This window comes from Thalassophryne amazonica, chromosome 11, assembly GCF_902500255.1.
Source record: "Thalassophryne amazonica chromosome 11, fThaAma1.1, whole genome shotgun sequence".
Classification (NCBI taxonomy): Eukaryota; Metazoa; Chordata; class Actinopteri; order Batrachoidiformes; family Batrachoididae; genus Thalassophryne; species Thalassophryne amazonica.
In genome coordinates, this window is record NC_047113.1 from 18,919,493 (window position 1) to 18,946,749 (window position 27,257).

A 27,257-nucleotide genomic window follows, 5' to 3' on the forward strand; every position below is an offset into this window, starting at 1 on the left:
GTGCACAAAATAATAAATTATTCTTGCTGACAAAATGTTTAAATTCAAACAGAAGGCCATATCAGACCTTGCATTTAAAAAAGAAAAAAATAGTAGTTGTATGCACATATTTGGTCATCAGCTTATCCCGTTCTGTTCTGGTCTCGTTCTGTCAGGCTTCACCATCTGATAGAGCAGCACGGCTCCTTTGGCTGAAGGACACAGTTCCAACCATAAAGGACTGCTGCTGTCCAGCTGCAGAATCTCCTTTAAATGAGATAAATTATATTAAAAAAAAGAAAAAAAAAAAGATTTAAATGTATGTTTTGCCTTCAGACATTGCCTGTGTAGTACTTTATACTTTACAGGAAAGCTCATCCTGGTATCGTGCACAGGAATTGGTACGTTTTTTAAAGATGTCTTACCTTTCTACTGAGGAACACGATATCTGTAGACTCGTGGGCCTCTGGGCCTCCTTTCCAGTACAACTTTCTAACTGCATCAGAAAACAATGAACAACTGGGGACACACATAGCAAAGTGTCATTGGCAGGACATTGGAAACATATTTTATTTAAAATAAATTATTTTAAGAAAGCCCTATTGTAATAAAGAATTTTTACATACACAGAGGACGTAATAAAATGGCGTTTATTTATTTGTCTGTCTGTCTGTTAGCAGGATTATGTCAAAACTACTGCAAGGGTTTGATGAAATTTTCCACCACAGATAGATACTCGGCCATGGAAGACGCCATTAAATTTGGGAGGTGATCTGGATCCGGATCAAGATTTCACTTTATAGGCTTTTAAGGATTACGTTAAAACTGCTTCACAGATTCTCCCCAAACTTGCACCACCAATAGATATTAGGGCGTGGAAGACACTGAGTTTTGGAGGTGAATCGAATTGGTGAACATCAAACATCTGATTGCTCTTGTTTAAAAATGTGTCTGTATCTGAAATCTCCAAATAAAGGATTTGTGATTGTCCTGGATCAAGACTATGATCCAGGCATTCAATGACTTCCTGGACTTGGTCACTGGAAGTGAATCTATGCAGTAAAAGTGTTTCAACATATAAAGAGATTGACTGATCTCAGCAGTGACATTCATGTCTCTGGGTCCTCGGCCTTTGAGATCAAGAGATGCCTGGAAGAGCTTATGGAGTCATGAGGTCGCCAGACAGAGGGGTTTGGAGATGCAGATACATTTGCTTTAGAACAAAGGTCCAAGTCTTTTGGGTCCTGGTGCTTCCTCTACGGTTGTGAGACTTTAATGCTGACCAGTCATGTAAGGGGACAACTATTTCTTTGGTACCAGGCCTCTTCCTAGGATCTAAAAATTTTATATAAATAAAAAAAAGTGGGTTATTATCATCTGTGATAAGATTATAAAAGATGAATTATTTTACATTCTTGTGCTCAATAAACATCCTTTTTAAAACACAAATGCTGTAGTCTGTTCTGGGGATGTGAACAGAAGAAGGAACCACCTGATGAAGAATTCGGCACTTGGCCTGCCAGCACTGGTGTGATTCAGAGCAACACCCATCAGAACAGGTGGTCCAAGAGAACTCAGAGGAACATTCACCTGGAGATGGAAGGATAAAAGAAAGGATGAATAAATGATTGTTGAAGGCTGTTTTCTCCTGTAAACCAGTGTTTCTCAAACTTTTGCAGACCAAGCACCAGCTAACCAATGGAGAACAACAAAAAAAATCTTGCCATCCAGTGCTTACCACCGAATAACTACAGCTTTATGAACAGTGTTGTTCACTCACTCATTGGGTGGGTGTCTGTAGCTACGTATTGCTGCTGAGCCGCCTGCATCAGGACGAGGCACCTCGCCTGTTGTCTCAGAGGTTTTGTTTAATTTCCATTTAATTGTCCCCCTCTTAAGCCACTGATCCATCGTGTCAGTTGACCAAGTTGATTATTATTGACAACCTTGTAAAGCAGTCAGTCGTATTAGCGTCACAAAACAGCCCTTTAATTTTTTTTTTATTGACATAGGTGTTAATAATCAAACTCATACACAAGCTGCTGTCTATTACACTTTTCAGTCATTTTTAAACAGTTTGAGGAATGCTTTTAAGTTTGAATATATTGATGTGATGCTTTACCAATATACTCGAACGCCACTAGGGGTCGCTGATGGACCACTCTTTGAGAAAGGCTGCTGTAAAGTACCTCTATCAGTGAGCACTGATGCTTTGTATTGATTATGTTCACACTGCCCAAAGATTTCAAGAATTATTATCTAGATGTCGTTAGAATTAATTGATATGCACAGACTGACTTTACACATGTATTTGATATCTGAAAGAGAATAAAAATATATGTACAGTGAGTGTATGTACAACAATTAAGCTGGGACTGAATCAATGTCAGTGTGAAACCTTTTAACCACTTCAAACAGAAATGTGATAGGTTTGAAGTGGATTTTAGAGAGCTTACCTCGTCTCTGATCTCAGCACAAACGGAGGAGAAGAGCTCAGAGACGACGGCCCCCGGTCTCTGCTGCAGTGTGGCGACGCTTATCCACTCCTCACACACGGCCTGGGTGAGGCAGCGGCTCAGAATCATACATGAAGCACATTATGTGAGTGACACTTTCACTGTTTGTTGACTTTGTCCTTACCTTGGGTTCGGGGTGGCCCCCCGGGATGTCTAGGAGCCCCCCTGCTTCTGCCACCTGCTGGCTCCTCCTGAGCAACACCACCTGTCCATCATCTGTGCAGAGGACGGCTCCGACCCCAAGAGGCTGAGCCAGAAGTGCCAAAGGGTCACCGAACTCTGCCTCGCCATGCCTACGTAGCTCTGCCGCTCTGGATGACCAGTTAGTTCCCAGAAAGTCCTTGTAGCATGTCAGTCCTAGTCTGAATGTGAGGAACGGCCTGCTGTCCTCCACATTTTTGTTTTTATCGGAGCAATGAGCCGTAACACTCTCGGATGCTCTGCAGTCACAATGTACCGTTTCTCGCAGATTCGCAGGCAGGTTTCTACCATCCACTCTGTTCTGAGCTGTACGTTCAGTAACCAAGTCCTCGTGGACAGCATCCAAATTCTCCTCCCACCTTTTTCTGCTGTGAAATTCAGCCTTCTGGTCCTCCACAGAGGACAAGGAGGAAATAGGTGCTGAAAGACTGCAGGCTGGATGTTTTAAAGTAATGGGGGATGATGGGAAATATTTAGGGGAAGCCAAGTGGAAAGAGTGTAGCCTGAATTTGGCCCCATTAAAAAGCCACGGCTCTTTTGACACACGCTCTGTCCACACTTGCTCTATGTGGCGCTCTAGTGCTGGGTCTGTCTGCCTGTTATATCTGAGGGGGGGAGTGAAACAAAATGTAGACGTTACATCATACTGAGCTACTATGTGCAGTGTCAACAATCAGTTTTGCACAGTCCTCCCCTAAAACGTAACTCTATGAAATGTGATGTATTCTATCTATAAATCTACGGTTACTTTCATCTGTGGTTTCATCTGGGGAAAAGAATCCACAGGGCAAAAGCAAGGAAATTCAAGTCTAAAAAAAAATCTCTCAAATTCTAGATGTCATTTGAACCACATGCATGTATTACTTTAATTTGAACTCAACTTTACAGGGTGATTTGTGGTTCTACCTTTCAGAGAGCTCCACTCGGACCTGAGACTCAAGCAGGCCCTGCCAGGCTGCAAAGTGCAGCAGCACCGACACCTCCGGGTCACTCAGCTCTGGATTTAGATTCATCACTGGAGCTTCTGTTTCTGCATCTCAACACTGACAGATGGACAGTTCAATGACATAACTGAAGATGTACATTTAAACAAAAGTAAACATCCACAAGGAAGAAATTATATTTGTTCTGCTCCTTTTATTACAGACACACACATCAAGAGTAAACAGTACACCCAGAGCCCTGCTCTAAACAAGCCTCGCAACTACGGCATATCACAACCACCAAAAACATCACTTTAACCCCTGGAAGGACACCAGCTCAGATGTTGGCCAGTGTTCTACACAAGCTGTTTTTGTTATAACACTATACACGCTATTTCATTGTTTTTGTTAGTTTGTTTATTTATTGAGGTTTACATCTTTATTCCCGATATTAACAGATGCACCCACCTACAGGAGCAGGTGACACTGAGGCAAAGAAGTTGACCAGTGGTTCAAATTCAGACATGGCCACTTTATGATATCCTAGACAAGTCAGAAAATCTGTATTTTCTCAGATGACCTGCCTTATGGATTAGTGTCCCATCTAGGGGAGTCACAGACGCTCATCTGCTTCATGCTAAGGAAACAGGAGATAAACGCCGGCCCATTGTGCCACAGTGAGGTTGAAAGGATATTTACTGAACTCCTGGAGTGTATTGATAATCTGGCCAACTGGTTGTGAAGGTGTTTTCCATCATTGAGGGAAATAAAGCTTTAGTCTTCATGGTCCTAAGTGTTTCTGAACTCATTTGTGTCCTCTTTTTTTAAGAATGCACAGAAGAGTCAATCGTTCCACACATAATATTTCGTCTATCTGTGTGATGGGGTTGGTTGTTTGATTCCAACGATGTCGTGATTCACTGGTAATGACAGCTTAGCTCTGGGTACTTCAAAAACAAGCAAGTGAGCTACTCAAGTGATGATTGGGTTTGTAATCAGTGTTGTTTGCACATACGGGCGGTGTTGTACCGGCTTCCTATAGCAGCTGTGCACCTTAGAATAAAAGTTCTGAACTTCAGTCATGAGTGTGGATTAAGAGCCATCGTGGAGGTGAGTGTAACAGAAAGCTTTGACTATGACAAACCACATTTACATGGCGATCTTTTTATCACATGATAAAGAAAATTAATGATTTCCAAAGCAGGACCAAGAGCCTCTTCCTTTGCCTCCGTCCCTTCAATCTCAACAGTTTGTCTGCTTTTATGTCAATGAATGGGGTGTGCCAGGAAAAAGTTTATGAATGTCACTTTACCTGGTCATTGCAAACATTTCTAACACAAGTATTGTTCATAGGTGTTTGGACAATGACAACGTTTGTGATTTTGCCTCTAAAATGAAACAATCAAGATGTACTATCAGATTTAATTGAAGGGGATTCACTAAAATAATACATACAAACTTTATTTAGGATTTTTATTTTTTTTAATACAAATAATCATTAAGTTGGTGTATGTCTTGGACTTACTTTAGGTGATAGTTTACTGTCGAATTTTCACAACTCATCCGGAAGCAGAGGAAGTACAGGAACACGGATTAAATGAATCGCCTAAAATAGACAAACGTGCAATTTACTGCCGGAGCCTCAATAACAACTGTAAAGTATGTAAAATAAAAAACATTTTCTTTCATTTTATCAATACATTCCCCTACCTTAAGTGTTCTTCTTAACACGCGGTTGACATCCAGCTTGAAGGTACGCTTCCGTCACCTACTGGACACTACAACCGACCTTCTGCTTCTTTTTTTTTTTTTTTTTTTTTTTTTCTCAAAGCTTTATTTCACCAAATACAATAACAAACAAACGAACAAAACACAAGGCCAAAGAGATATACAAGAAAAAAAAAAACAAACTTCCTTATGGAGAAGGTGTCAGCATTTTTTGTGTTCAACAAAATTGTTCGTTTTCGCTTCACACTTTCTTTACATTTGTAACTTTTTTTTATTATTGATAAGTTTTTTTTTTAATATAAATTTATTGAAAAATATGCCAAATGCAATAAAACAAACAAGGCACAACTTGTATTATTGAGAAGTTGCGCAACACAGTGCATTTACAGCTTCCGCTTATTCTTCTTCTTCTTCTCTAGCGTTTAATGACAGCCGGCATCATTATTATTGCATTGCTGCCACCTTCTGCATCAGCCCGTTATAGCAGTACTAAATCCTCTGGATGAGTCGAGCCTACACTTACCCTCCCATTTGACCTTATCCTTAAATACTTCCTACGAAAAACTTTCACACCTATTCTTCGAAATTCTGAGAGAAGCTCTTGGCTTTCTCTGGAATATTTATTACAGTACATGAGAACAGGCTGCACTGTCTCTGGCTGTTGACATTCTAAACACAGTCCATCCTGATGCTTTCCTAGGAGGAAGAGAGTAGTGATCTTAGTGGGAGGTGCATTGCGCAGTGTAGGGATCATTTTGTGCATTTTTGAGTTAAAAGCATGAAGCTTAGTATTTTGGCAGTGCCCCCTGGTGGCCCACAGCAGGAACTAATGTTTTGTCACTTGACTGAAATCACAAAAACATCCCAATATGGTCATAACTTACTTATTTATTGCTTTAAAATGTTAAAATTTGGCACATTTGCAGAATTTAATATGGTGAACACCTTCATAATTTATAAAGGTCATCCTAACTCCCTGGTGACCACAACTGAAAGCAATAATATAGCCGAACCCTCAAAATGTACATGGGAAATCATGTGTGTGTAAGAGTAGCCTTAATGCCACTTTTCATGGGAAGTGCACACACCCCTGTCATGATTAAGCATGCCATGCGAAGCAAGCTACTCAGGCTGTGAACGCTGCTCAGGTTCCTCTGTTGGCGATGGACCAACCCCTCTTTGCCCTTGGCAAAATGAGTCAGTGGGCATTGCCAGACAGTCATGGTGAAGGCAAGTTGCAGCAACACTAAGCTGATTGGTGATCCGGAGGTCAGCAGACTCATCCAAGACTTTGACAGCACTTCAGAGAAAACAACCACAAACACCATGAACAGACAGCAAGTGTACAGAATTCCTTTGTGAAGGAGGCAACAGCTCTCAAGAAGGTAACAGAAGATTTTGGCAGTCCTTTCCAAGAAGACAGCATGGATCTGTTGACACTTGACAGCAAAGTTGTCATGAGTCTGTCAGCTGCAGAACCTGTCAGCGGTGGGACAAAGTCACCAGCAAGTCACTCTCAAGTCATGAATCTACAAGTCTCAAGTCATAATGACCACTAATTGTTTGCAAGCTGACTTGAGACTTGATTTGAGACTTGCAGATTCATGACTTGAGAGTGACTTGTGTCCCAACTCTGGAAACTATCAAGTATGTGTATGACTTGGGACTGCATCAGTATGAGACATCTGTAACGGAACGCATCACCACTCAGACAAAGTCAGTTACTCAGCCTATCAAGAACAAGCTGTAATGTAATGTCCACCTTGCTTCAAGGTCTGTGGAATTAGATGTGTATTTTCAGTTTAAAGTCATGTTTCAATGCCCACAATTATCTGTTAACACCTGCTTGTACACATCACATGTACAGTAATGTTCAGAGTAATAGTAGTGCTATGTGACTAAAAAGATTAATCCAGGTTTTGAGTATATTTCTTATTGTTACATGGGAAACAAGGTACCAGTAGATTCAGTAGATTCTCACAAATCCAACAAGACCAAGCATTCATGATATGCACACTCTTAAGGCTATGAAATTGGGCTATTAGTAAAAAAAAAAAAAAAAAAGTACAAAAGGGGGTGTTCACAATAATAGTAGTGTGGCATTCAGTCAGTGAGTTCGTCAATTTTGTGGAACAAACAGGTGTGAATCAGGTGTCCCCTATTTAAGGATGAAGACAGCACCTGTTGAACATGCTTTTCTCTTTGAAAGCCTGAGGAAAATGGGACGTTCAAGACATTGTTCAGAAGAACAGCGTAGTTTGATTAAAAAGTTGGTTGGAGAGGGGAAAACTTATACGCAGGTGCAAAAAATTATAGGCTGTTCATCTACAATGATCTCCAATGCTTTTAAATGGACAAAAAAACTCAGACAAGCGTGGAAAAAAACAGAAAACAACCATCAAAATGGATAGAAGAATAACCAGAATGGCAATGGCTCACCCATTGATCAGCTCCAGGATGATCAAAGACAGTCTGGAGTTACCTGTAAGTGCTGTGACAGTTAGAAGATGCCTGTGTGAAGCTAATTTATTTGCAAGAATCCCCTGCAAAGTCCCTCTGTTAAATAAAAGACGTGCAGAAGAGGTTACAATTTACCAAAGAACACAACTGGCCTAAAGAGAAATGGAGGAATATTTTGTGGACTGATGAGAGTAAAATTGTTCTTTTTGGGTCCAAGGGCCGCAGACAGTTTGTGAGACGACCCCCAAAATCTGAATTCAACCCACAGTTCACAATGAAGACAGTGAAGGATGGTGGTGCAAGCATCATGATATGGGCATGTTTCTCCTACTATGGTGTTGGGCCTTTATATTGCATACCAGGTATCATGGATCAGTTTGGATATGTCAAAATACTTGAAGAGGTCATGTTGCCTTATGCTGAAGAGGACATGCCCTTGAAATGGGTGTTTCAACAAGACAATGACCCTAAGCACACTAGTAAACCAGCAAAATCTTGGTTCCAAACCAACAAAATTAATGCCTCGCAGATGTGAAGAAATCATGAAAAACTGTGGTTATACAACTAAATACTAGTTTAGTGATTCACAGGATTGCTAAAAAAGCAGTTTGAACATAACAGTTTTGAGTTTGTAGCATCAACAGCAGATGCTACTATTATTGTGAACACCCCCTTTTCTACTTTTTTTTTTTTTTTTTTTTACTAATAGCCCAATTTCATAGCCTTAAGAGCATATCACGGATGCTTGATCTTGTTGGATTTGTGAGAATCTACTGAATCTACTGGTACCTTGTTTCCCATGTAACAATAAGAAATATACTCAAAACCTGGATTAATCTTTTTAGTCACATAGCACTACTATTATTCTGAACACTACTGTATATATCAGCATAACAGGCGGGGGACCTGCAACGCTTTCTTAAAATCTGTGTCGTCTTTCAGATCCTCAAGAGCCTGGAAGGTGTGTGCCTCTTCCTCATGCCCAGCAGCATACAGGCAGAACGTGATGTATTGGCAAAGACACGACTTAAAGAACCCAGGACTGACACTGCTCAGTTCATGTAGCATTACCAACATCAAGCAAAAACAGTTACATTTGTTAAAGTAACACTGAAATACTACCATCTGATCTATATTCATTTCTTTGATTGTTTACTCACCGAAAGTCTCAATGGTGTTTGGTCCCTGCACTGCTGACTGTTTGATTCTGTTGTGTGTGCATGTGTATTTGTCACAGAGGCACTGACTGAGGTGATTATGTTGCGGACTGTGTCAGCACCAAGGCAGAAGTCAGATCCAGGACGTTGTTAGATTCTGTGGCTGGGATCACCACCGTAAGAATGCACATCTTTTCGCATTTCTCTGACCTGCACCAGTTCCAAACCTCTTACAAAACAAAGAGATGATTAATTACTGTAATAAATAGTATTAGGAGAGCAGCTGGTGCTGTGAGATAGGATTCTGAGTAGCTATATACAGACTATGGTTTGATTCCAGGTGAGTGCTCCAGGTCACCTGTCTGTATGCTTGGACAAAGCACTTCATTTGCATTTGGCTGAGTCCACCCATCTTGATGATGTCCCATCGAGAAGAGTCTCATCTGACTCAGGTTACAGTTGCACCAGCTTGATGGGACTCACGGCGGGTGTAGGACCACTGAACTCAACAGTGTGTAGGACTTACGAATATGAATAGAGGACAATACTTGTCAAATCACAGATAATCAAACAAAGTTTCATTAGAATTCATTTCGTTTTATTTGTATTTTAATCTTCTACTTGTATACTATTTAATGTGTGAATGGTTTTAATATTTGAAACAATATAAGTTGGAACTGTATGAATAGTCCTGTCAGGACTTCATTGAAAAGAAATATAGGGTCTGTAGATGTTGTGCTGCACCTCTGCATTTATGTGGACCATCCTGAATAAAGATATATGTTATTTATTATTATGAATGCCCATGAACCTTACTAGTGGTCATCCGATCGTTTTAAAGCTGGCTTTTATTTTGAAGAAACTTCCGTTCTTGTTTTACGCTTGCTGTCTTGTCGCAGTTGGGTATGTTGCTTCTGCTTAGTTCTTCATGTTATACTTGTTTAAAGTTTACATTTAATTGTCGTGATTAATATTTCTTTAATTCATCACTAGAAAGCTAACGATTGCAGAACATTTATTGCTAACCACATATTTATGTTTTATACAGTATGTTGCTAACCTGGCTAGCATTAGCCTTGCACCTCAGGTAGCACTTTTGTTGTTTGTTTTATAACATACTTAATGTACAAAAGTATCAGTTATCCTATAGATTAAGAGAACCAGTTGGTTGTCGTCATGTGTTTTTAAATGTAAATGTCGCACATTAAAAGCGAATTTTGTGGAACAGTTGGGTTAAGTTTAGCATTTCACTGACGTCAAGTCTATACTGACGTGTTCTCCTTTGTTCATGTCAAGGTTTATAGTATTTTAACAGTTATTTTGAGACATAAAGCTAGCTTTCTTATATATACATACAACCCCTGGCAAAAATTATGGAATCACCGGCCTCGGAGGATGTTCATTCAGTTGTTTAATTTTGTAGAAAAAAAGCAGATCAGACATGACACAAAACTAAAGTCATTTCAAATGGCAACTTTCTGGCTTTAAGAAACACTATAAGAAATCAGGAAAAAAAATTGTGGCAGTCAGTAACAGTTACTTTTTTAGACCAAGGAGAGGGAAAAAATATGGACTCACTGAATTCTAAGGAAAAAATTATGGAATCACCCTGTAAATTTTCATCCCTAAAACTAACACCTGCATCAAATCAGATCTGCTCGTTAGTCTGCATCTAAAAAGGAGTGATCACACCTTGGAGAGCTGTTGCACCAAGTGGACTGACATGAATCATGGCTCCAACACGAGAGATGTCAATTGAAACAAAGGAGAGGATTATCAAACTCTTAAAAGTTTGATAATCACGCGATGTTGCAAAAGATGTTGGTTGTTCACAGTCAGCTGTGTCTAAACTCTGGACCAAATACAAACAACATGGGAAGGTTGTTAAAGGCAAACATACTGGTAGACCAAGGAAGACATCAAAGCGTCAAGACAGAAAACTTAAAGCAATATGTCTCAAATATCGAAAATGCACAACAAAACAAATGAGGAACGAATGGGAGGAAACTGGAGTCAACGTCTGTGACCGAACTGTAAGAAGCTGCCTAAAGGAAATGGGATTTGCATACAGAAAAGCTAAACGAAAGCCATCATTAACACCTAAACAGAAAAAAACAAGGTTACAATGGGCTAAGGAAAAGCAATCGTGGACTGTGGATGACTGGATGAAAGTCATATTCAGTGATGAATCTCGAATCTGCATTGGGCAAGGTGATGATGCTAGAGCTTTTGTTTGGTGCCGTTCCAATGAGATTTATAAAGATGACTGCCTGAAGAGAACATGTAAATTTCCACAGTCATTGATGATATGGGGCTGCATGTCAGGTAAAGGCACTGGGGAGATGGCTGTCATTACATCATCAATAAATGCACAACTTTACGTTGATATTTTGGACAATTGAAAGGATGTTTGGGGATGATGAAATCATTTTTCAAGATGATAATGCATCTTGCCATAGAGCAAAAACTGTGAAAACATTCCTTGCAAAAAGACACATAGGGTCAATGTCATGGCCTGCAAATAGTCCGGATCTTAATCCAACTGAAACTTTTTGGTGGAAGTTGAAGAAAATGGTCCATGACAAGGCTCCAACCTGCAAAGCTGATCTGGCAACAGCAATCAGAGAAAGTTGGAGCCAGATTGATGAAGAGTACTGTTTGTCACTCATTAAGTCCATGCCTCTGAGACTGCAAGCTGTTATAAAAGCCAGAGGTGGTGCAACAAAATACTAGTGATGTGTTGGAGTGTTCTTTTGTTTTTCATAATTCCATAATTTTTTCCTCAGAATTGCGTGATTCCATATTTTTTTCACTCTGCTTGGTCTAAAAAGTAACCGTTACTGACTGCCACAATTTTTTTTTCCTGATTTCTTAGAGTGTTTCTTAAAACCAGAAAGTTGCCATTTGAAATGACTTTAGTTTTGTGTCATGTCTGTGATCTGCTTTTTTTCTACAAAATTAAACAACTGAATGAACATCCTCCGAGGCCGGTGATTCCATAATTTTTGCCAGGGGTTGTATATATATATGCTAAATTCAGCCTGAGAGTTCTGACACTGCAATCTCTGTAGTTAGTAATTAATTAAGATGTGGTGATAGAAATGTGCAATAATCCAAATGAAAGGTACAACATTGACAGTTTATTTAAAGTAAATGTACTTTATGTTTTGTCTTCAAGTTATTTTATCGCCCATCCAAGTTATTTTCTTGTTCTACAGTGAATTACTTTGATGACCCTTCACAGACAGTGACTGTTTACATGCAACGCAATAATCTGATTATTGACCTTATTTTGATAAATCAAATGTATGGTTTTTAGACGAGTTCCTTAAAGAATATTCCATTCATATTGATGTTTGCATGCTACAGCGCATAATCTGATTCATGACTCACAGCCGCATTTTGCCCCCTCTGTCTAGGGACGTGTATAAAAATTCTGTCTCATATCAGTATAAAATCTGACTCTGAATTCAGAAAGAACATGAAAAACCCTTTAAAATGACACCAAAATCATGCGATTATCTTAAGTGTTAAGGAAGTTATGGGTGTTTTTGTGCTGGGAGTCAAGCTTGTTTTCCTGGCCTTAATGAATAGATGAAACAGTAGGGCCTTTGTGACCGAGTTGAACTTGTTCCTTCATATTTTTTCTCATAACTTCCTTAATATCCAATATATCTCCATGACATTTTCAGGAATGATGGATTACCACCTCTCCTTCATTTTCCTTCATTTTAAATGGTATATCATCTCAACACTGGCAATCACTGGATTTTGGCAGTCGACCAGAATCTTTGTGAAATGACCAGTCCTTCTGAAATTCAGCAAAAATGACGAGAAATATACATAGATTTTTTTTTTTTTTTAAATCCCTATTCTTTCTTCCAGTACAATTTAAGTGACTTTGACGAAGCAAAAACAAGAAATCAGGTAACTTCTCTCTTCGATTGCCTATGACGAAAATTCCAACACAAGGTGGGACCTGGGTAATTATTCTACATCATCAACCTAAAAATAGATCAGTATATCCCTCCAACAGCCAATAGCAACGTGAATCGCAGGGAACTCCCTGTGCGACTCACAAAAATGAGGTCACATGCAATTATGCAGAACCTAATCGAGGTGCTGGCCTACTTGTCCACATCTCTACTCTGTCTTGTAAAATGCTGGTAAAACTCCAGTGGGAGGTCACAATATGATTAAACTGTTTACATGTCTCAGTCATCAAAATATGATCGAATACTCTACATGTCTTAATCAGAATATTGCTTACTCTGATTGTGACCTTTATTCGGGTTAGGGTAATCAGAAAATGCAGTGTCTTATTCGAAATATGGTCTTAATCAGATTAATATCATAATATTACTGTTCATGTAAACACAACTGGTGTTCTGATTTGTAACCAAAGAGGACATTGTTAATTTTTGATCACTTTACCTGGAAGTGGGTCGAGAGTTATGTTCTCATCCATGGGCTGGAGCGATTAAACATCTAAAAGACAAAACAAAAAGTCCATTTACTCTCCTCTCACAGTCATCTGTTTATCCACTGCTTGTTGTCCCCCATCATGAAATAAGGGGGTCCATTGAAATGGACTCCAGTCACATTTTGAGGGGTCTACATTCCCTCTTATATTTCCTTTGTTCTTGTAACACAGGTCCTGTGTGTGGCTCCTCAGTCGTTTTTCGTCATGTTTTTGAGGGCCCAGCTGCGTATCTGCCAGTGCTGTCTTTGGTGCTACAAAAGCAGCTCACGTCTCCTCTCTCAAAGCTCCGTGCGAAGGTAGATATGAACATTTTGATTGAGTCACCTCAAATATCTGATCTATTTTGGGTGATTCCTTTGTATGTTTGTGTGTCTTGTGTGTCTGTAAATGTGTTCTTTGTTTACTCGCAGAAAGGCTGTGAATTATTATGATCTCTTGGGAGTCAAAAGTGATGCAACGTTGGAGGAAATAAAAAATGCATTTTTTCTCAAATCTAAAAAGGTATGGTTACTACGCCTAAGCCACATATGGAGAGAGAATTATTTTTATTATGTATTTATTTTCTTATTTGTTGCCCCTGCCGAATTTTTAGTACAAAGTGAAAAAGAAAATAAATGTTTCATTTGTGAGCACAAAACAAAGACATTAATGCTCACGTTATTACATCTTTTTTCTTTAAATCGTCTCTCAGCTTGATTACTTTTAAAATAAAACCTAATTTCTATGAACCTTGATGAAAACATTGATTGTTGGTGAAACACTGGAATGTAATAGACAACAGGATTTTCAAACATGGGAGGAAAGATGGCGTTTCATTGAATTTAGGTAGCGCACATAAGTGTTTTATTTTACATTTAGCCTGGTGTTTGTACAAAGACAGTTTTCACACAAAGAAGCAACTCTGCCAAGAAATATTTGAAGTTATAATGTAAGAGTTACAAAATGGGCACCGTGGTGGTCAAGCAGTTAGTGTGTTTGTTTCCAGAGCAGAAGGTTCCTGGTTCAAGACCACTGCTGACAAGGTTCAAGGCCTGAGTCACAGAGCTTGGTAACAAAATTCCTGAAAATAACTTGCAGATAGTTCACTATTATGCAAACTTTTCTCAGGAATTCAGTTCTGGAATGCGAAATACAAAATCCCTTACTATTCAGCTACTGCAAGCCATTTTTGTTTTTTTGTTTTTGTACAGACACTCTTATGAAACTGTATAATCACATATATGAACAGAACACGGGGTAGCACTGCATAAATGATATTTAGCATTCTTTTATCATTTGCAAAGGAACTAATCTTCAGAAACAACCCAACACCTTTCACATTCACCACATATGGAAGTCTGTCAGCTCTAAGATCAGCCAGGGCTTGCTGATGCGACATCTGCATTTCATGGGCAGCTTGTTCATAAGAATGATTTGGGCAATGCACTGCCAAGTGGTGAAAGAAGGGTTTTTTGTTTTGTTTTGTTTTTTTTGTGTCTGAGTCTATCCCTGTTCCAGTGCTTATGAGTGGTCCAGATCATTGATCAGCCTCTGAATGTCATTGTCCAGTCAGGTCCCACCCATTCTTGTGCAATTTCAGTCAGGTTGAAAATCAAACAAGCCATGTCTCTGACACTCGCATGTAAAATCACAAAACGGGGCTTTCACACGTTCTGGTTCTCTTATACTGACTGTTGGCTCTTAGTCTGTGCAGGGTTGACACAATGTTGAAGGGAGACACTCCATACAAAAAAGTTCTTTGGCAAGAATTCCCCACTTGTGTATTGTCAGGCTTTGAACGCTAAGTATTCCAGGTAGAGGGTGTTCTTCTGAGACTTCTTGCCTTTTGAAAGCTACCAAATTCCCCCACTATGAAAGACAACTTGTGAATGACATCCTTTACTTCCTCTCTGAAGATATTGACTATTTCTAAAGCTGTCAATTTCACCTTCACTGCATTTTGCAGTGCTCCCTTGGAATGCACTCTTCACTATTGACCCGGTATGGTCAGATATATTGTTTATGAAGAATTCATAACTGTAGATGCTTAATTAGGTCTGTTATCTAAATGTACCGACAGGAAACATACCGAGCATCTGAAAAGTATTCACAGCGGTTCACTGTCTCTACATTTTGTTATGTTACAGTCTTATTTGAAAATAGATTAAACTTATTTTGTCCCTCAAAATTTTACTCGCAACACCCCCAAATGACAACATGAGAAACGTTTTTGTTTGTTTGTTTAATTTTTGCAAATTCATTACAAATAAACGACTAAGGATCGTGTGTCCATAAGTATTCACACCCTTTGCTCAATACTTTGTTGCTGCATCTTTGGCAGCAGTTACAGCCTCAAGTCTTCTTGAATATGATGTCACAAGCTTGGTGCACCTATCTTTGGGCAGTTTTGTCCATTCCTCTTTGCGGCACCTCTTAAGCTCCATCAGGTTGGATGGGGAGCATCGGTGCACAGCCATTTTCAGATCTCTCCAGAGATTTTCAATCAGATTCAGGTCTGAGCTCTGGCTGGGCCACTCAAGGACATTCACAGAGTTGTCCTGAAGCCACTTCTTTGATATCTGGCTGTGTGCTTAAGGTCATTGTCCTGCTGAAAGATGAACTGTCGCCCCAGTCTGAGGTTGAGGGCACTCTAGAGCAGGTTTTCATCCAGGATGTCTCCATACATTGCTGCATTCATTTTTCCCTCAATCCTGACTAGTCTCCCAGCTCCTGCAACTGACAAACATCCCCCTCAGCATGATGCTGGCACCAACATGTGTCACTGTAGAGATGGTGCCTGGTTTCTCTCCAACCACGACACATAGCATTCATGCCAAAGTTGTTCAGTCTTTGTCTCCTCAGAGTCAGACCTGTGAATACTTATTACGTACACATGATTTCTTAGGGTTATTTATTATGATTATTTTTAATAAATTTGCAAAAATCTAAAAAAAAAAAAAAAAAAAAACCTTTTTCATGTTCTCATTATGGGGTGTTGTGAGTAGAATTTTGAAGATAAAATGTATTTTGTCAACTTTGGAATAAGGCTGTAACATAAAATGTGGAAACAATGAAGCGCTGTGAGTACTTTCTGGATGCACTGTATCTCCAGCTAAACTGAAAGAAACACTTTGTAGTCTTGCTAATAACTGCCTGTAAAATCACAAAAATCTGTTGCAAAAAACAAAACATCTCTTTAAGGTCAGAGATGTGTTACCAGTTAAAGATTTAAGAGTCTAGTTCCTTTAAGGGTTGGTAAGATTAGACCTTACTTGTGTGATGCGCTTTGAGGCAGCTTTGCTTGATTTAGCGCTATGTAAAATTAAATAAATTGAGTTGAAACATTTATAAATAAGTTTTGACTCAACGTTTGAACACCAATGAGGCCTGTGGTTATAACATGTCGACAACTTTTCATCATTCTTTTTCATTAGTTTCTCAATGTGGCCACATGAGGGCAGCCTTTCATTCTGCAGATTAACTAATTGACTGTTCACGTGCTTGTTTGTTGGTTTTTAAGCTCAGTCCTTTCATTTTGGCTGGCATGGTAAACAAGTACATTGTGCATCTTTCTTGTAGTATGAGTATAACTGAAGGACAACCTGTCCTTCAAGGAGGAAGCATGTTTGTGTGTAAACGGTCCGTACCTGTACAGTAACACTTTGAGCTGGGTCGGACTGGTGTGCCAACTTCAAGCCTCTTCTTTACCTGTTCCTGTAGCTGCACCCAGACAGCGATCCATCCAACCCGGACTTACACTGTGAGTTTGTGAACCTGAATCAGGCCTACCGGGTATTGAGTAAGCAGTCAAGCAGGAAGGAGTACGACCTCAAAATTAAGTATTCATACAGCAGGGACCAGCCCTTCAGAGCTACATCTGGTTCCACCTACACAGCCAGGTGAATATATATACGCACACACAAAATGTCTGAGTTGGATGAATGAAAGGCATTATCAAAATAGTTATTGATTAATTCATTGGTCAATAATTAGTCATTGCAGTGTAAATAGACTCTGTCATGAGAAAGTAATTTATTCCATTTGAGATGCAGAAATAAAGTTTGTCTTCTTTTAATTTTGCTGTTTTTGCATAATACATGAACCACTCTTCAGCAGCAAAGTCACCTGGAAACTTGATTTTCCTCTGATTTCTTAATATTGTCAATCCTTCATGCTCCCTTCATTAAAGCAAGTACACGGTTTTTAAATGTTTATATTCTTCAGTGTCCTCTTTCACTTTTCTAATCAGCACGGAAAACCAGAATATGCGTTACTGGAAGCAATTTCACTATGCAAACCAGATGAGTGCGGAGGAGCAGCAGAAGCAGAAGAAGAAGAAGTTGTACACAGTATTCTACTGTATCATCGGTATGATGGTCAGCATTGGAATACACATGTTATTATTCAGGTAAAAGCAACCTTGACCTTTTCACTCCAAATTTATGTAACAATAAATATGTTTTAGTTGGAGCTATGCCTCTCAAACTAGAGAAATGTGATATGTGCAGATGTTTTCATACAACCCCAATTCCAATGAAGTTGGGAGTGAAAAATGTAAATAAAAACATAATGATTTGCAAATTCTCTTCAACCTATATTCAATTGAGTACAGCACAAAGACAAGAAACTTTGTTTTTGTGCAAATATTTGCTCATTTTGACATGGATGCCTGCAACACATTTCAAAAAAGCTGGGACAGTGGTGTGTTTACCACTGTGTTACATCACTTTTCCTTTTCCTGTTGAAGCTTTGTAGGTGGAATTCTTTCCCATTCTTGCTTGATTGTACGACTTCAGTTGTTCAACAGTCCGGTGTCTCCGTTGTCATATTTTGCGGTTCATAATGCACCACACATTTTCAATGGGCGACAGCTCTGGACTGCAGGCAGGCCAGTCTAGTACCCGTACTCTTTTACTACGAAGCCACGCTGTTGTAACACGTGCAGAATGTGGCTTGGCATTGTCTTGCTGAAATAAGCAGGGACGTCTCTGAAAAAACATTGCTTGGATGGCAGCATGTGTTGCTCCAAAACCTGCATGTACCTTTTAGAATTGATGGTGCCATCACAGATGTGTAAGTTGCCCATGCCATGGGCACTAACACACCCCCATACATCACAGATGCTGGCTTTTGAACTTTGCGCTGGTAACAATCTGGAAGGTCTTTTTCCTCTTTTGTCCGGAGGACACATCGTCCATGATTTCCAAAAACAATTTGAAATGTGGACTCATCAGACCACAACACACTTTTCCACTTTGTGTCTGTCCATTTCAAATGAGCTCGGGCCCAGAGAAGGCGGCAGCGTTTCTGGATGTTGTTGATGTATGGCTTTTGGCTTTGCATGGTAAAGTTTTAACTTGCACTTGTAGATGTAGCGACGAACTGTGTTAACAGACAATGGTTTTCTGAAGTGTTCCTGAGCCCACACAGTAAGATCCTTTAATCAATGTTGGCTAATATCCGTAGTTTCTCCAAAAATATTAGTCCTATCAGTGTTCTGTTTTGGTGCTGTTTATCCTTAACCCAAAATACATAAGCATACCAAACGTCAAATGTCAGCTGTCCCCAGTTGCGCACACACACACACAGACACACACACAGAGAGCTTTTTGTTTTTTATACATTCTGCTGCAATCAGGTGCTTTTAATTTTTACACAAGCACCAACAGATGGTGGCAGAAGACATAAAAAGTAGTACTGTTTTCACTCATGGTAACGACAACATAACACTTATCTAAACTGACTAAACCAATTGGACTACTACTACAAACACAATAAATCAATAACGCTAACAACACTGTTAAACTAACATAAACCACAATAACAGCATTTAAAACCCCAAACTCCCATGATACATTTCAACACAATGTCCACTGCTTACTGGTTAGCTAAAATTGCTGATTTCTCCAAAAATATTAGTCCTATCAACTTTCTGTTTTCGCAGCGTTCATCCTTGATCCAAAGTACATAAGCATACCAAATGACAAATGTCGGCTCTCTGTGATTTCTGCATGATCAAAGCCATACACAGGCAAGCACACACAACAGAGGCCACTTAGCTATTGTAATGTAGATATTTGAACAGTCCTTTTCATTTGACACCCATGTTAAACAGCTGACCAGATCCTGTTTCTTCCATTTGAGGAACATCGATAAACAGAGATCTGTAGTATCATATACAGAACCGAAAGTGATTATATTTCTTTCCATTTTGTCAACTGTAAAGGGGCTTTCACAGTGGCATATTCGTAGAGCTGCTCATTACAGCGTATCATCTACGCTGTAATGAGCAGCTCTCCGCCCACTTAAGGAGTTTTTTTTCTCAATACGCAGCAGTATGTTGAGGGCTACATGAGTAGGATGGAAGAAATTAAACCTGTTTAATTTTCTTCGGCATACACCACAGCATGGAGCCTTCACGTGAGTACACGCAGCGCTGTGCTACTGTCCGCTATTGTGAGCCCGCCCACGCTTCAACACGGTACTGTGCGCCACTTCACATCTCCCTGTTGTTCTTCTGGAGCTATAAATACTGCAAGATCGTGGCTTCACTTTATCATACAGGACTCATTATACACTCAACAAAAATATAAATGCAGCACTTTTGGTTTTGCTCCCATTTTGTATGAGATGAACTCAAAGATCTAAAACTTTTTCCACATACACAATATCACCATTTCCCTCAAATATTGTTCACAAACCAGTCTAAATCTGAGATAGTGAGCACTTCTCCTTTGCTGAGATAATCCATCCCACCTCACAGGTGTGCCATACCAAGATGCTGATTAGACACCATGATTAGTGCACAGGTGTGCCTTAGACTGCCCACAATAAAAGGCCACTCTGAAAGGTGCAGTTTTGTTTTATTGGGGGGGCATACCAGTCAGTATCTGGTGTGACCACCATTTGCCTCATGCAGTGCAACACATCTCCTTCGCATAGAGTTGATCATGTTGTCAATTGTGGCCTGTGGAATGTTGGTCCACTCCTCTTCAATGGCTGTGCGAAGTTGCTGGATATTGGCAGGAACTGGTACACGCTGTCGTATACGCCGGTCCATAGCATCCCAAACATGCTCAATGGGTGACATGTCCGGTAAGTATGCCGGCCATGCAAGAACTGGGACATTTTCAGCTTCCAAGAATTGTGTACAGATCCTTGCAACATGGGGCCGTGCATTATCCTGCTGCAACATGAGGTGATGTTCTTGGATGTATGGCACAACAATGGGCCTCAGGATCTCGTCACGGTATCTCTGTGCATTCAAAATGCCATCAATAAAATGCACCTGTGTTCTTCGTCCATAACAGACGCCTGTCCATACCATAACCCCACCGCCAGCATGGGCCACTCGATCCACAACATTGACATCAGAAAACCGCTCACCCACGACGCCACACACGCTGTCTACCATCTGCCCTGGACAGTGTGAACCGGGACTCCAACGTGCCAAACGCCAGCGAATGTGAGCATTTGCCCACTCAAGTCGGTTACGATGACGAACTGGAGTCAGGTCGAGACCCCGATGAGGACGACAAGCATGCAGATGAGCTTCCCTGAGACGGTTTCTGACAGTTTGTGCAGAAATTCTTTGGTTATGCAAACCGATTGTTTAAGCAGCTGTCCGAGTGGCTGGTCTCAGACAATCTTGGAGGTGAACATGCTGGATGTGGAGGTCCTGGGCTGGTGTGGTTACACGTGATCTGCGGTTGTGAGGCTGGTTGGATGTACTGCCAAATTCTCTGAAACGTCTTTGGAGACAGCTTATGCTAGAGAAATGAACATTCAATACACGAGCAACAGCTCTGGTTGACATTCCTGCTGTCAGCATGCCAATTGCACGCTCCCTCAAATCGTGTGACATCTGTGGCATTGTGCTGTGTGATAAAACTGCACCTTTTAGAGTGGCCTTTTATTGTGGGCAGTCTAAGGCACACCTGTGCACTAATCATGGTGTCTAATCAGCATCTTGATATGGCACACCTGTGAGGTGGGATGGATTATCTCAGGAAAGGAGAAGTGCTCACTATCACAGATTTAGACTGGTTTGTGAACAATATTTGAGGGAAATGGTGATATTGTGTATGTGGAAAAAGTTTTAGATCTTTGAGTTCATCTCATACAAAATGGGAGCAAAACCAAAAGTGTTGCGTTTATATTTTTGTTGAGTGTATGAGGACTGTTTCACTGTGTCGCATCGTTTCATAAAATCTCTCTCTCTCTCTGTGTGTGTCTGGGTCTAATCAGAGCTGTGACTCTTTAAAATAAACGCGCACTCGCTGCATGTCGGTGCGCTCATCAAACGCCCTGATCGATCAGTCTGATCAAAGCTGAAAAGAGCTGTGACTCTAAAATAAACGCGCACTCGCTGCATATAAATAAATAAATAATAATGTTAAATGACTGTTTTTGAGCCGCACCACACCGTGCAGTAGAGAACAGAGCGCACTTCCACAGAGGCAGAAAATAGCACTGAAACTGGTGCGGCATGGCACAGACGACTGTGTGCACATATTAAAATGCGAACACACGCAGCTGCAAGTATGAACGAACACTGTTAAAGGCTGAGTATGCATGTATTTCAGGCGTATTTAAATGAAACACAACACTGCAATGAGCAGCTCTACGAATACGCCACTGTGAAAGCCCCATAACGCACTGTTTCCCTCACTCAGTAAAGGCCGCCTGACACGAGCATGTCTTTGATTCACACAATAGCACGCACGTCTTCGTGATAATCCCACCAGCTGTGTTCCCTGCTGGATGCTGTTCTTTGTTCTACCGGCTGCCACGCACTCTGCACTGGACGCTGTGTATATAAAATAATTATTTCTTGTCGGATTAATCATCTTCTCTGCAAATTTGCCATTGAAAACAGCTGTAATCACTTCCTTAATCACAGACGACCGCTCCACCTTCAGCCGTTCGCGCATGCGCCTAACAAGCTGCAGAAAGCATTCTGAGCCATCTAAAGCCATAATGATTTGTCATGTTTACATTGACATGGCTTGGTAAAACAGTTGTGTCTTCTTTCCTTCTTGTGTGCAGCTGTTAAAGTATGTTTGTAACAGATTTAACTTGTTATACTCGTTCAGACGAGCTGCGCTCTGATGCGATCCGCTGACGTCACCACTCGCTCTGTTCACTACTTCTTTACTCCACTTGATGAGCTGCACATCATCTTGGCGATTAGATCGCGCCATGTAGCACGACATGTGTGCGTGAAAGGTTTTTTTTTTTTTTTTGAACATTTCAAAATTCTCTGTGCGCAATAGCTCACTTCCTGTCTGCACCCGTTAAAGATGAATTTACTCCAGCACGACACAGGTCATGCTAGTGCGTGAGTCAAAGGCATGCGTGTGTCATGGGGCCTTAAGTCTGCTCTTGTCTACAAGACATTCATAATGCTGCCACAAGATTACTCATCAAGGCAAATGGTTCATCCTGCATCACCCCATGATACATGATTACATGATTCAGTTTAAAATCTTCACCCTCACCTACAAAGCACGACACAATCAGCCCCCTGCTTATCTGTCCGACCTCCTACACCCCTTCTCAGCAGCTCGGTCGTTAAGGTCTAATAACTTAAACCTGCTTTGGGTTCCCCGCACCCGCCTTAAGATTTGTGGCGATGGATCATTTGAGGTTGTAGCACCCAGACTCTGGAATGTCCTCCCCCAACCGTAAGGTTTGCTGAGTCTGTTGACTCATTAATGAACCAGCTGAAGACTCTTCTGTTCAGACAGGTGTTTGGTTAACTTGTGCTTTAAGTAGCACCGGCACTGTTATTCATGGTGTATTTATGCTTATGTGTCCTTTTTAGTTCTATGATGCATTATGTTTCGCACATATCTTTTTGCAGTGCTAGTGTTCCTCTTAGTATTTTGTGTAAAGTAGTTTGTGACCTTGTCTGTGAAAAGAAAAGTGAGACAAATTTTTACTAACTTACTTATAGTAGCTCTTATGGAAGTCTTGATTATTTATTTTTATTTATATATCTATAAAATGAATGACATTCACATTTTGCGAGACCCACATTCATGTTTTGCGAGACGTGTTCACTTTTTGGGAGATATTTTTTCAGTATTCAAGTTTTGCAATTTAATAGTTTGCGGATAATTCATGATTTGCAGCAGATTCACGTTTTGGGGGTTAACAGATATTTTCCACTCAATTCAAGTTTGTTAGTCAATTCTACTCTTAAATTCATAGGTTTTTAGGTTTTCTTGAAATACTGAATCCACAGGACTAGGGTTGTTTGTAGACGTGTCTCTGCCACGTCTCTCGGTGGAACCTCAGCTCATGGTTTTGATTTTGATTCGTGAATATTCACTTCTTTATTCTCAGGAGGCTGTCTATAATAGCTCTATGAGCTCCTAAATGGAGACCAGCACACAGTGTGCCTCATGACTACTGATGTTTTGATTATACAAAGTTACTTTGTTGAAGTTTTAACACAAGCTGTTCTTTTTACTCTTTCAGGAAACTGCAAGAAATTCACATTAACTACATGAACGAGAAAGACAGAGTCCTCACAAAAATTTACAATGAAGCCAAAGAGAGAGCCAGGTGTGTAAAAGAACTTCTTGGCCTTAATTTGTGTTCTTTTGTCTCTTCTGTTGTCCATTTGTCTGGCAGCAGAAGTATGGAGCTGAGTCTGAAGGTGTCTTTTGTGCTGCTTTTAACAGGTCCAAGAGTTTTGAAAAACAGATTGAAGTAATGCTTAAGAAACAAGCTGAGTTCAACACAATCCAATCCAATGGGCCAGACAAGTAGGAGCACCTCCAGCTGTGCTGGGAACACTGGGAGAGCTGGGCTCCATCGGCTCAGTTTTGTTTGAGTTGCCAACAGGTGGAAGCTGCTGGACTGAATATGGTAGTAGTTTCAAAATTTCAGGTTTTTGGTTTTGTTTTTATTTATTTAAACGAAACATTGTGAGCCACCCATATGGATCTGATACAATTTTGAAGGTTTGAGGAAAATCAAGACAAGGTTAAGGAATTTTGTTTTTGTTTTTCCACTCCCCTTAACACTAGAGGCGGCCGATATTATCGGGCGGCCGATCACTATCGGACGAAATTTTGCCGATAGAATGCCGATAATTTCTCATAAACAGAACAGTTACTGAAATAATATTTGTGTCGGCAATGTAAAATATCCTTGCACTGTTTGTCCAGTAGATGGAGCTCTGACTCCACTCAACTGAGAGCTGCTTACACCCCTGCTTAAATGTGTTCATCACCGGCCCCCGTAGTTCACCGTCACACTGCACTGATCGGCTGACAAAAGCATACAAGTAAGTTTATATGAATGTTGTTTGTAATAACTTTGTGATTACATTCACCCCATATTTCTCCCATTTCAGTTCAACTCAGTTTGATTAACTCAGTTTATGTAGTAAGATCAGATGTATTTCACAACTCTTTTTAAGGATATGTATTTGCTAATTTCACAAAGGTTTAATTCTTGATTGCATTTTTTGAACTTGAAAATTCTTCTCTGTTATAAAGTTAATCAATATGAGGACAAGGCTTTTAGCTCATACCTTTTTTGTTAAGGGTCCAAACAAGAACATTTTATTCATTTAAAAAATAATAAAAATATTGGCTGATTTATCGGCAAATCAGCCAATTTATCGACTATCGGCATTTTTTTCATCCAAATATCGTTATCGGCATTGGCCTCAAAAAATCCATATCAGTCGGGCTCTACTTAACACAGGTGTTCATGTTCAACCCAGCTGAGCTATTTTAGGCCTGAACTGACGTGGTTGAAACATTTATAGTTGGCAGCATCTCTGGAGTGATGAAAATGTTTGGAAAGATCCAGCTACTCATGTCCACAGAGTCTCCATCATTTGGTCAAAGGAACACAGAAATTCGTCCCATTTGTGTTCCATTGCATTTAGATGCAGTTTGGTTCCATTTAGAGTGCAAATTTGGTTCCATATACGTTTGGTACCATTGCACTGTGCACACTCTCTCACTCACACATACACACACACACCCACACACCTGAGCACACATTCATGCTCGCACACACGTACACACACACCCACAAAACAAATCCACTGCACTGTCTGGAGGCTGTTAGGAAGTTAGAATGAAAAGCTGGTTGATTAATTTCTGACATGACTTTTTTTTTTCACTGCACTGAGGATGTATACAGTGTTTTTTTTTTTGTTTCTTTTTTTTTTTTTTGTAGTGTACACACGCACAAGTGCCAACCCAGAACAACAACACAAGCGAGACACTTTCTTAGGTGGTGGGTCCATATGGAGGTGACTCCATGTTGTTCCTTTGGGCTTAGCCTGCCCGAGCCCCATGGCTATAGACCCAGCCTGCAAACTCCCCCCAGGCTTGGCTCCAGAAGGAGGCAATGATCTACCTAATCCAGGCGAGGTAAATGAAAGGGTCATTTTGGAGTGGTTAATGCGCTTGGTTTCAGTTCAGAAGGTTCTGGGTTCAAATCCCACCCCTGCCACATTTCTCCATGTAATGTGGAGTTGCGTCAGGAAGGGCATCCGGCGTAAAACTTGTGCCAATTCAACATGCAGATCCACCTGCATGCAGATTTGCTGTGGCGACCCCAAGTGCAAACAAGGGAGCAGCCGAAGGGACTTACTTTACTTGGTCTGTCTCCTTCCTTGGAAGCAGTTTGACATGGGAGACCCTACCTGGAATTCATGGTCCTGACAACGCAGCTACCAGAATCACTGGTGCCAGGGTGAGAAGGTTGAATATACAGGAAGGGCGTGAAGTAGTTCTGCTGCTGTTTTGCAGTGATAAGAGCCAACTAAGGTGGTTTGGGCATCTGGTCATCTCCCTAGGGAGGTCTTCCAGGCATGTCCAACTGGGAGGAGACCCAAACACGATCCAGGACACATTGGAGAGATGACATCTCTCAGCGGGCTTGGGAATGCCTAAAGAATCCCCCAGGATGAGTTACAGTGCCTGGCTGAGGATAGGGAAGTGTTGGATGAGCTGCTGCCAGATGGGTTTAAAGCCAAAAAATGGATACGGTTATTACATTAGGGGTTGATGCGCCAGGTTTATTCAGTTCAGTATATTATATAGTACCAAATCACAACACAAGTCACACCACAGCGCTTCACAAGGGTAAAACCTAACCCTATACACCCCCGACCAAACGTATAAACTCCCTTGGGCATTTTTTGATTGTAGGACAAACGGGGCCAGAAAGACGAACCATGAACGGAGCAGCTTGCAGAAGAATCTACATGAGACTAACAAGACCAAACATCCTGAAAAGCTGCTGAAGGAGTTCTTGTTTTATCATAACGTCTGCAGTGTACGACCTCGCCCCACTCTACTGGTTTGTCAATGTTTGACTTCCATCGGTTTATAAAAATGAAAAAACATTTGAGTGGGAAGAAATATCACAGCACAAAAACAGCCATCCAAGCTTCACTGGCACAGTGGAAGAGGTTTCTTGGACTGAAAGGACTGTTTTGAAATAATCCAGTAATAGTCTGAACCTATGAGGGCATCAAATAGTTATTCTGTGAATATTTCAATTGGCTCTCATACATTGACAGTAATAATTTCAGCAGTTTTTGTTTTATTTTCCCCCCAAGAAAGAGCTGTAATTCTGGTGAGCCTGTGCAGTGTTTTCAGTTTTTGCATTCTCGATCATTTTCCATTTCTTCAACGTTCCCTCTGTTGTCCTGTTGTCTTTTGTTGTTAGGGTGGCTCCACCCAGCTCATACTGTAAATACTGTATTCTGTATATTATAGTCACAAATTGAAAAAGCTGACAATCATGTATTTTAAATCATTGTAAAAACTGAGAATATATAAATGTGGTA

At 40.4% G+C, this 27,257-nt stretch overlaps 2 protein-coding genes across 4 annotated transcripts; one reads left to right on the top strand and one right to left on the bottom strand.

Annotated features, from left to right (window-relative positions):
* Positions 1–109: 109 nt before the first annotated feature.
* On the bottom strand, positions 110–5,416 carry nudt22 (nudix (nucleoside diphosphate linked moiety X)-type motif 22). Of its 3 annotated transcripts, none has more exons than XM_034181466.1 (8): positions 5,330–5,416; positions 5,145–5,225; positions 3,603–3,739; positions 2,620–3,301; positions 2,436–2,537; positions 1,472–1,569; positions 405–498; positions 110–246 (listed from the first exon to the last, which is right to left on the bottom strand). In XM_034181466.1, the coding sequence occupies exons 3-8, from the start codon at positions 3,707–3,709 to the stop codon at positions 118–120; spliced, it is 1,212 nt and encodes a 403-aa protein (XP_034037357.1). In that variant the 5' UTR covers positions 3,710–3,739; positions 5,145–5,225; positions 5,330–5,416; the 3' UTR covers positions 110–117. The 3 variants fall into 3 exon arrangements, 2 of the variants coding, with proteins under 2 accessions (XP_034037357.1, XP_034037358.1); XR_004563551.1 differs by having other exon boundaries at positions 193–246; positions 405–1,314; XM_034181467.1 differs by lacking the exon at positions 5,145–5,225 and having other exon boundaries at positions 5,330–5,377.
* A 4,431-nt stretch (positions 5,417–9,847) lies between these two features.
* On the top strand, positions 9,848–24,407 carry dnajc4 (DnaJ (Hsp40) homolog, subfamily C, member 4). Its single transcript, XM_034182187.1, has 7 exons — positions 9,848–9,867; positions 13,619–13,743; positions 13,858–13,948; positions 17,147–17,325; positions 17,676–17,834; positions 23,912–23,998; positions 24,118–24,407. Exons 2-7 carry the CDS (start codon positions 13,652–13,654, stop codon positions 24,203–24,205), a joined length of 696 nt encoding a protein of 231 aa, XP_034038078.1. The 5' UTR covers positions 9,848–9,867; positions 13,619–13,651; the 3' UTR covers positions 24,206–24,407.
* The last annotated feature ends 2,850 nt before the right edge of the window (positions 24,408–27,257 follow it).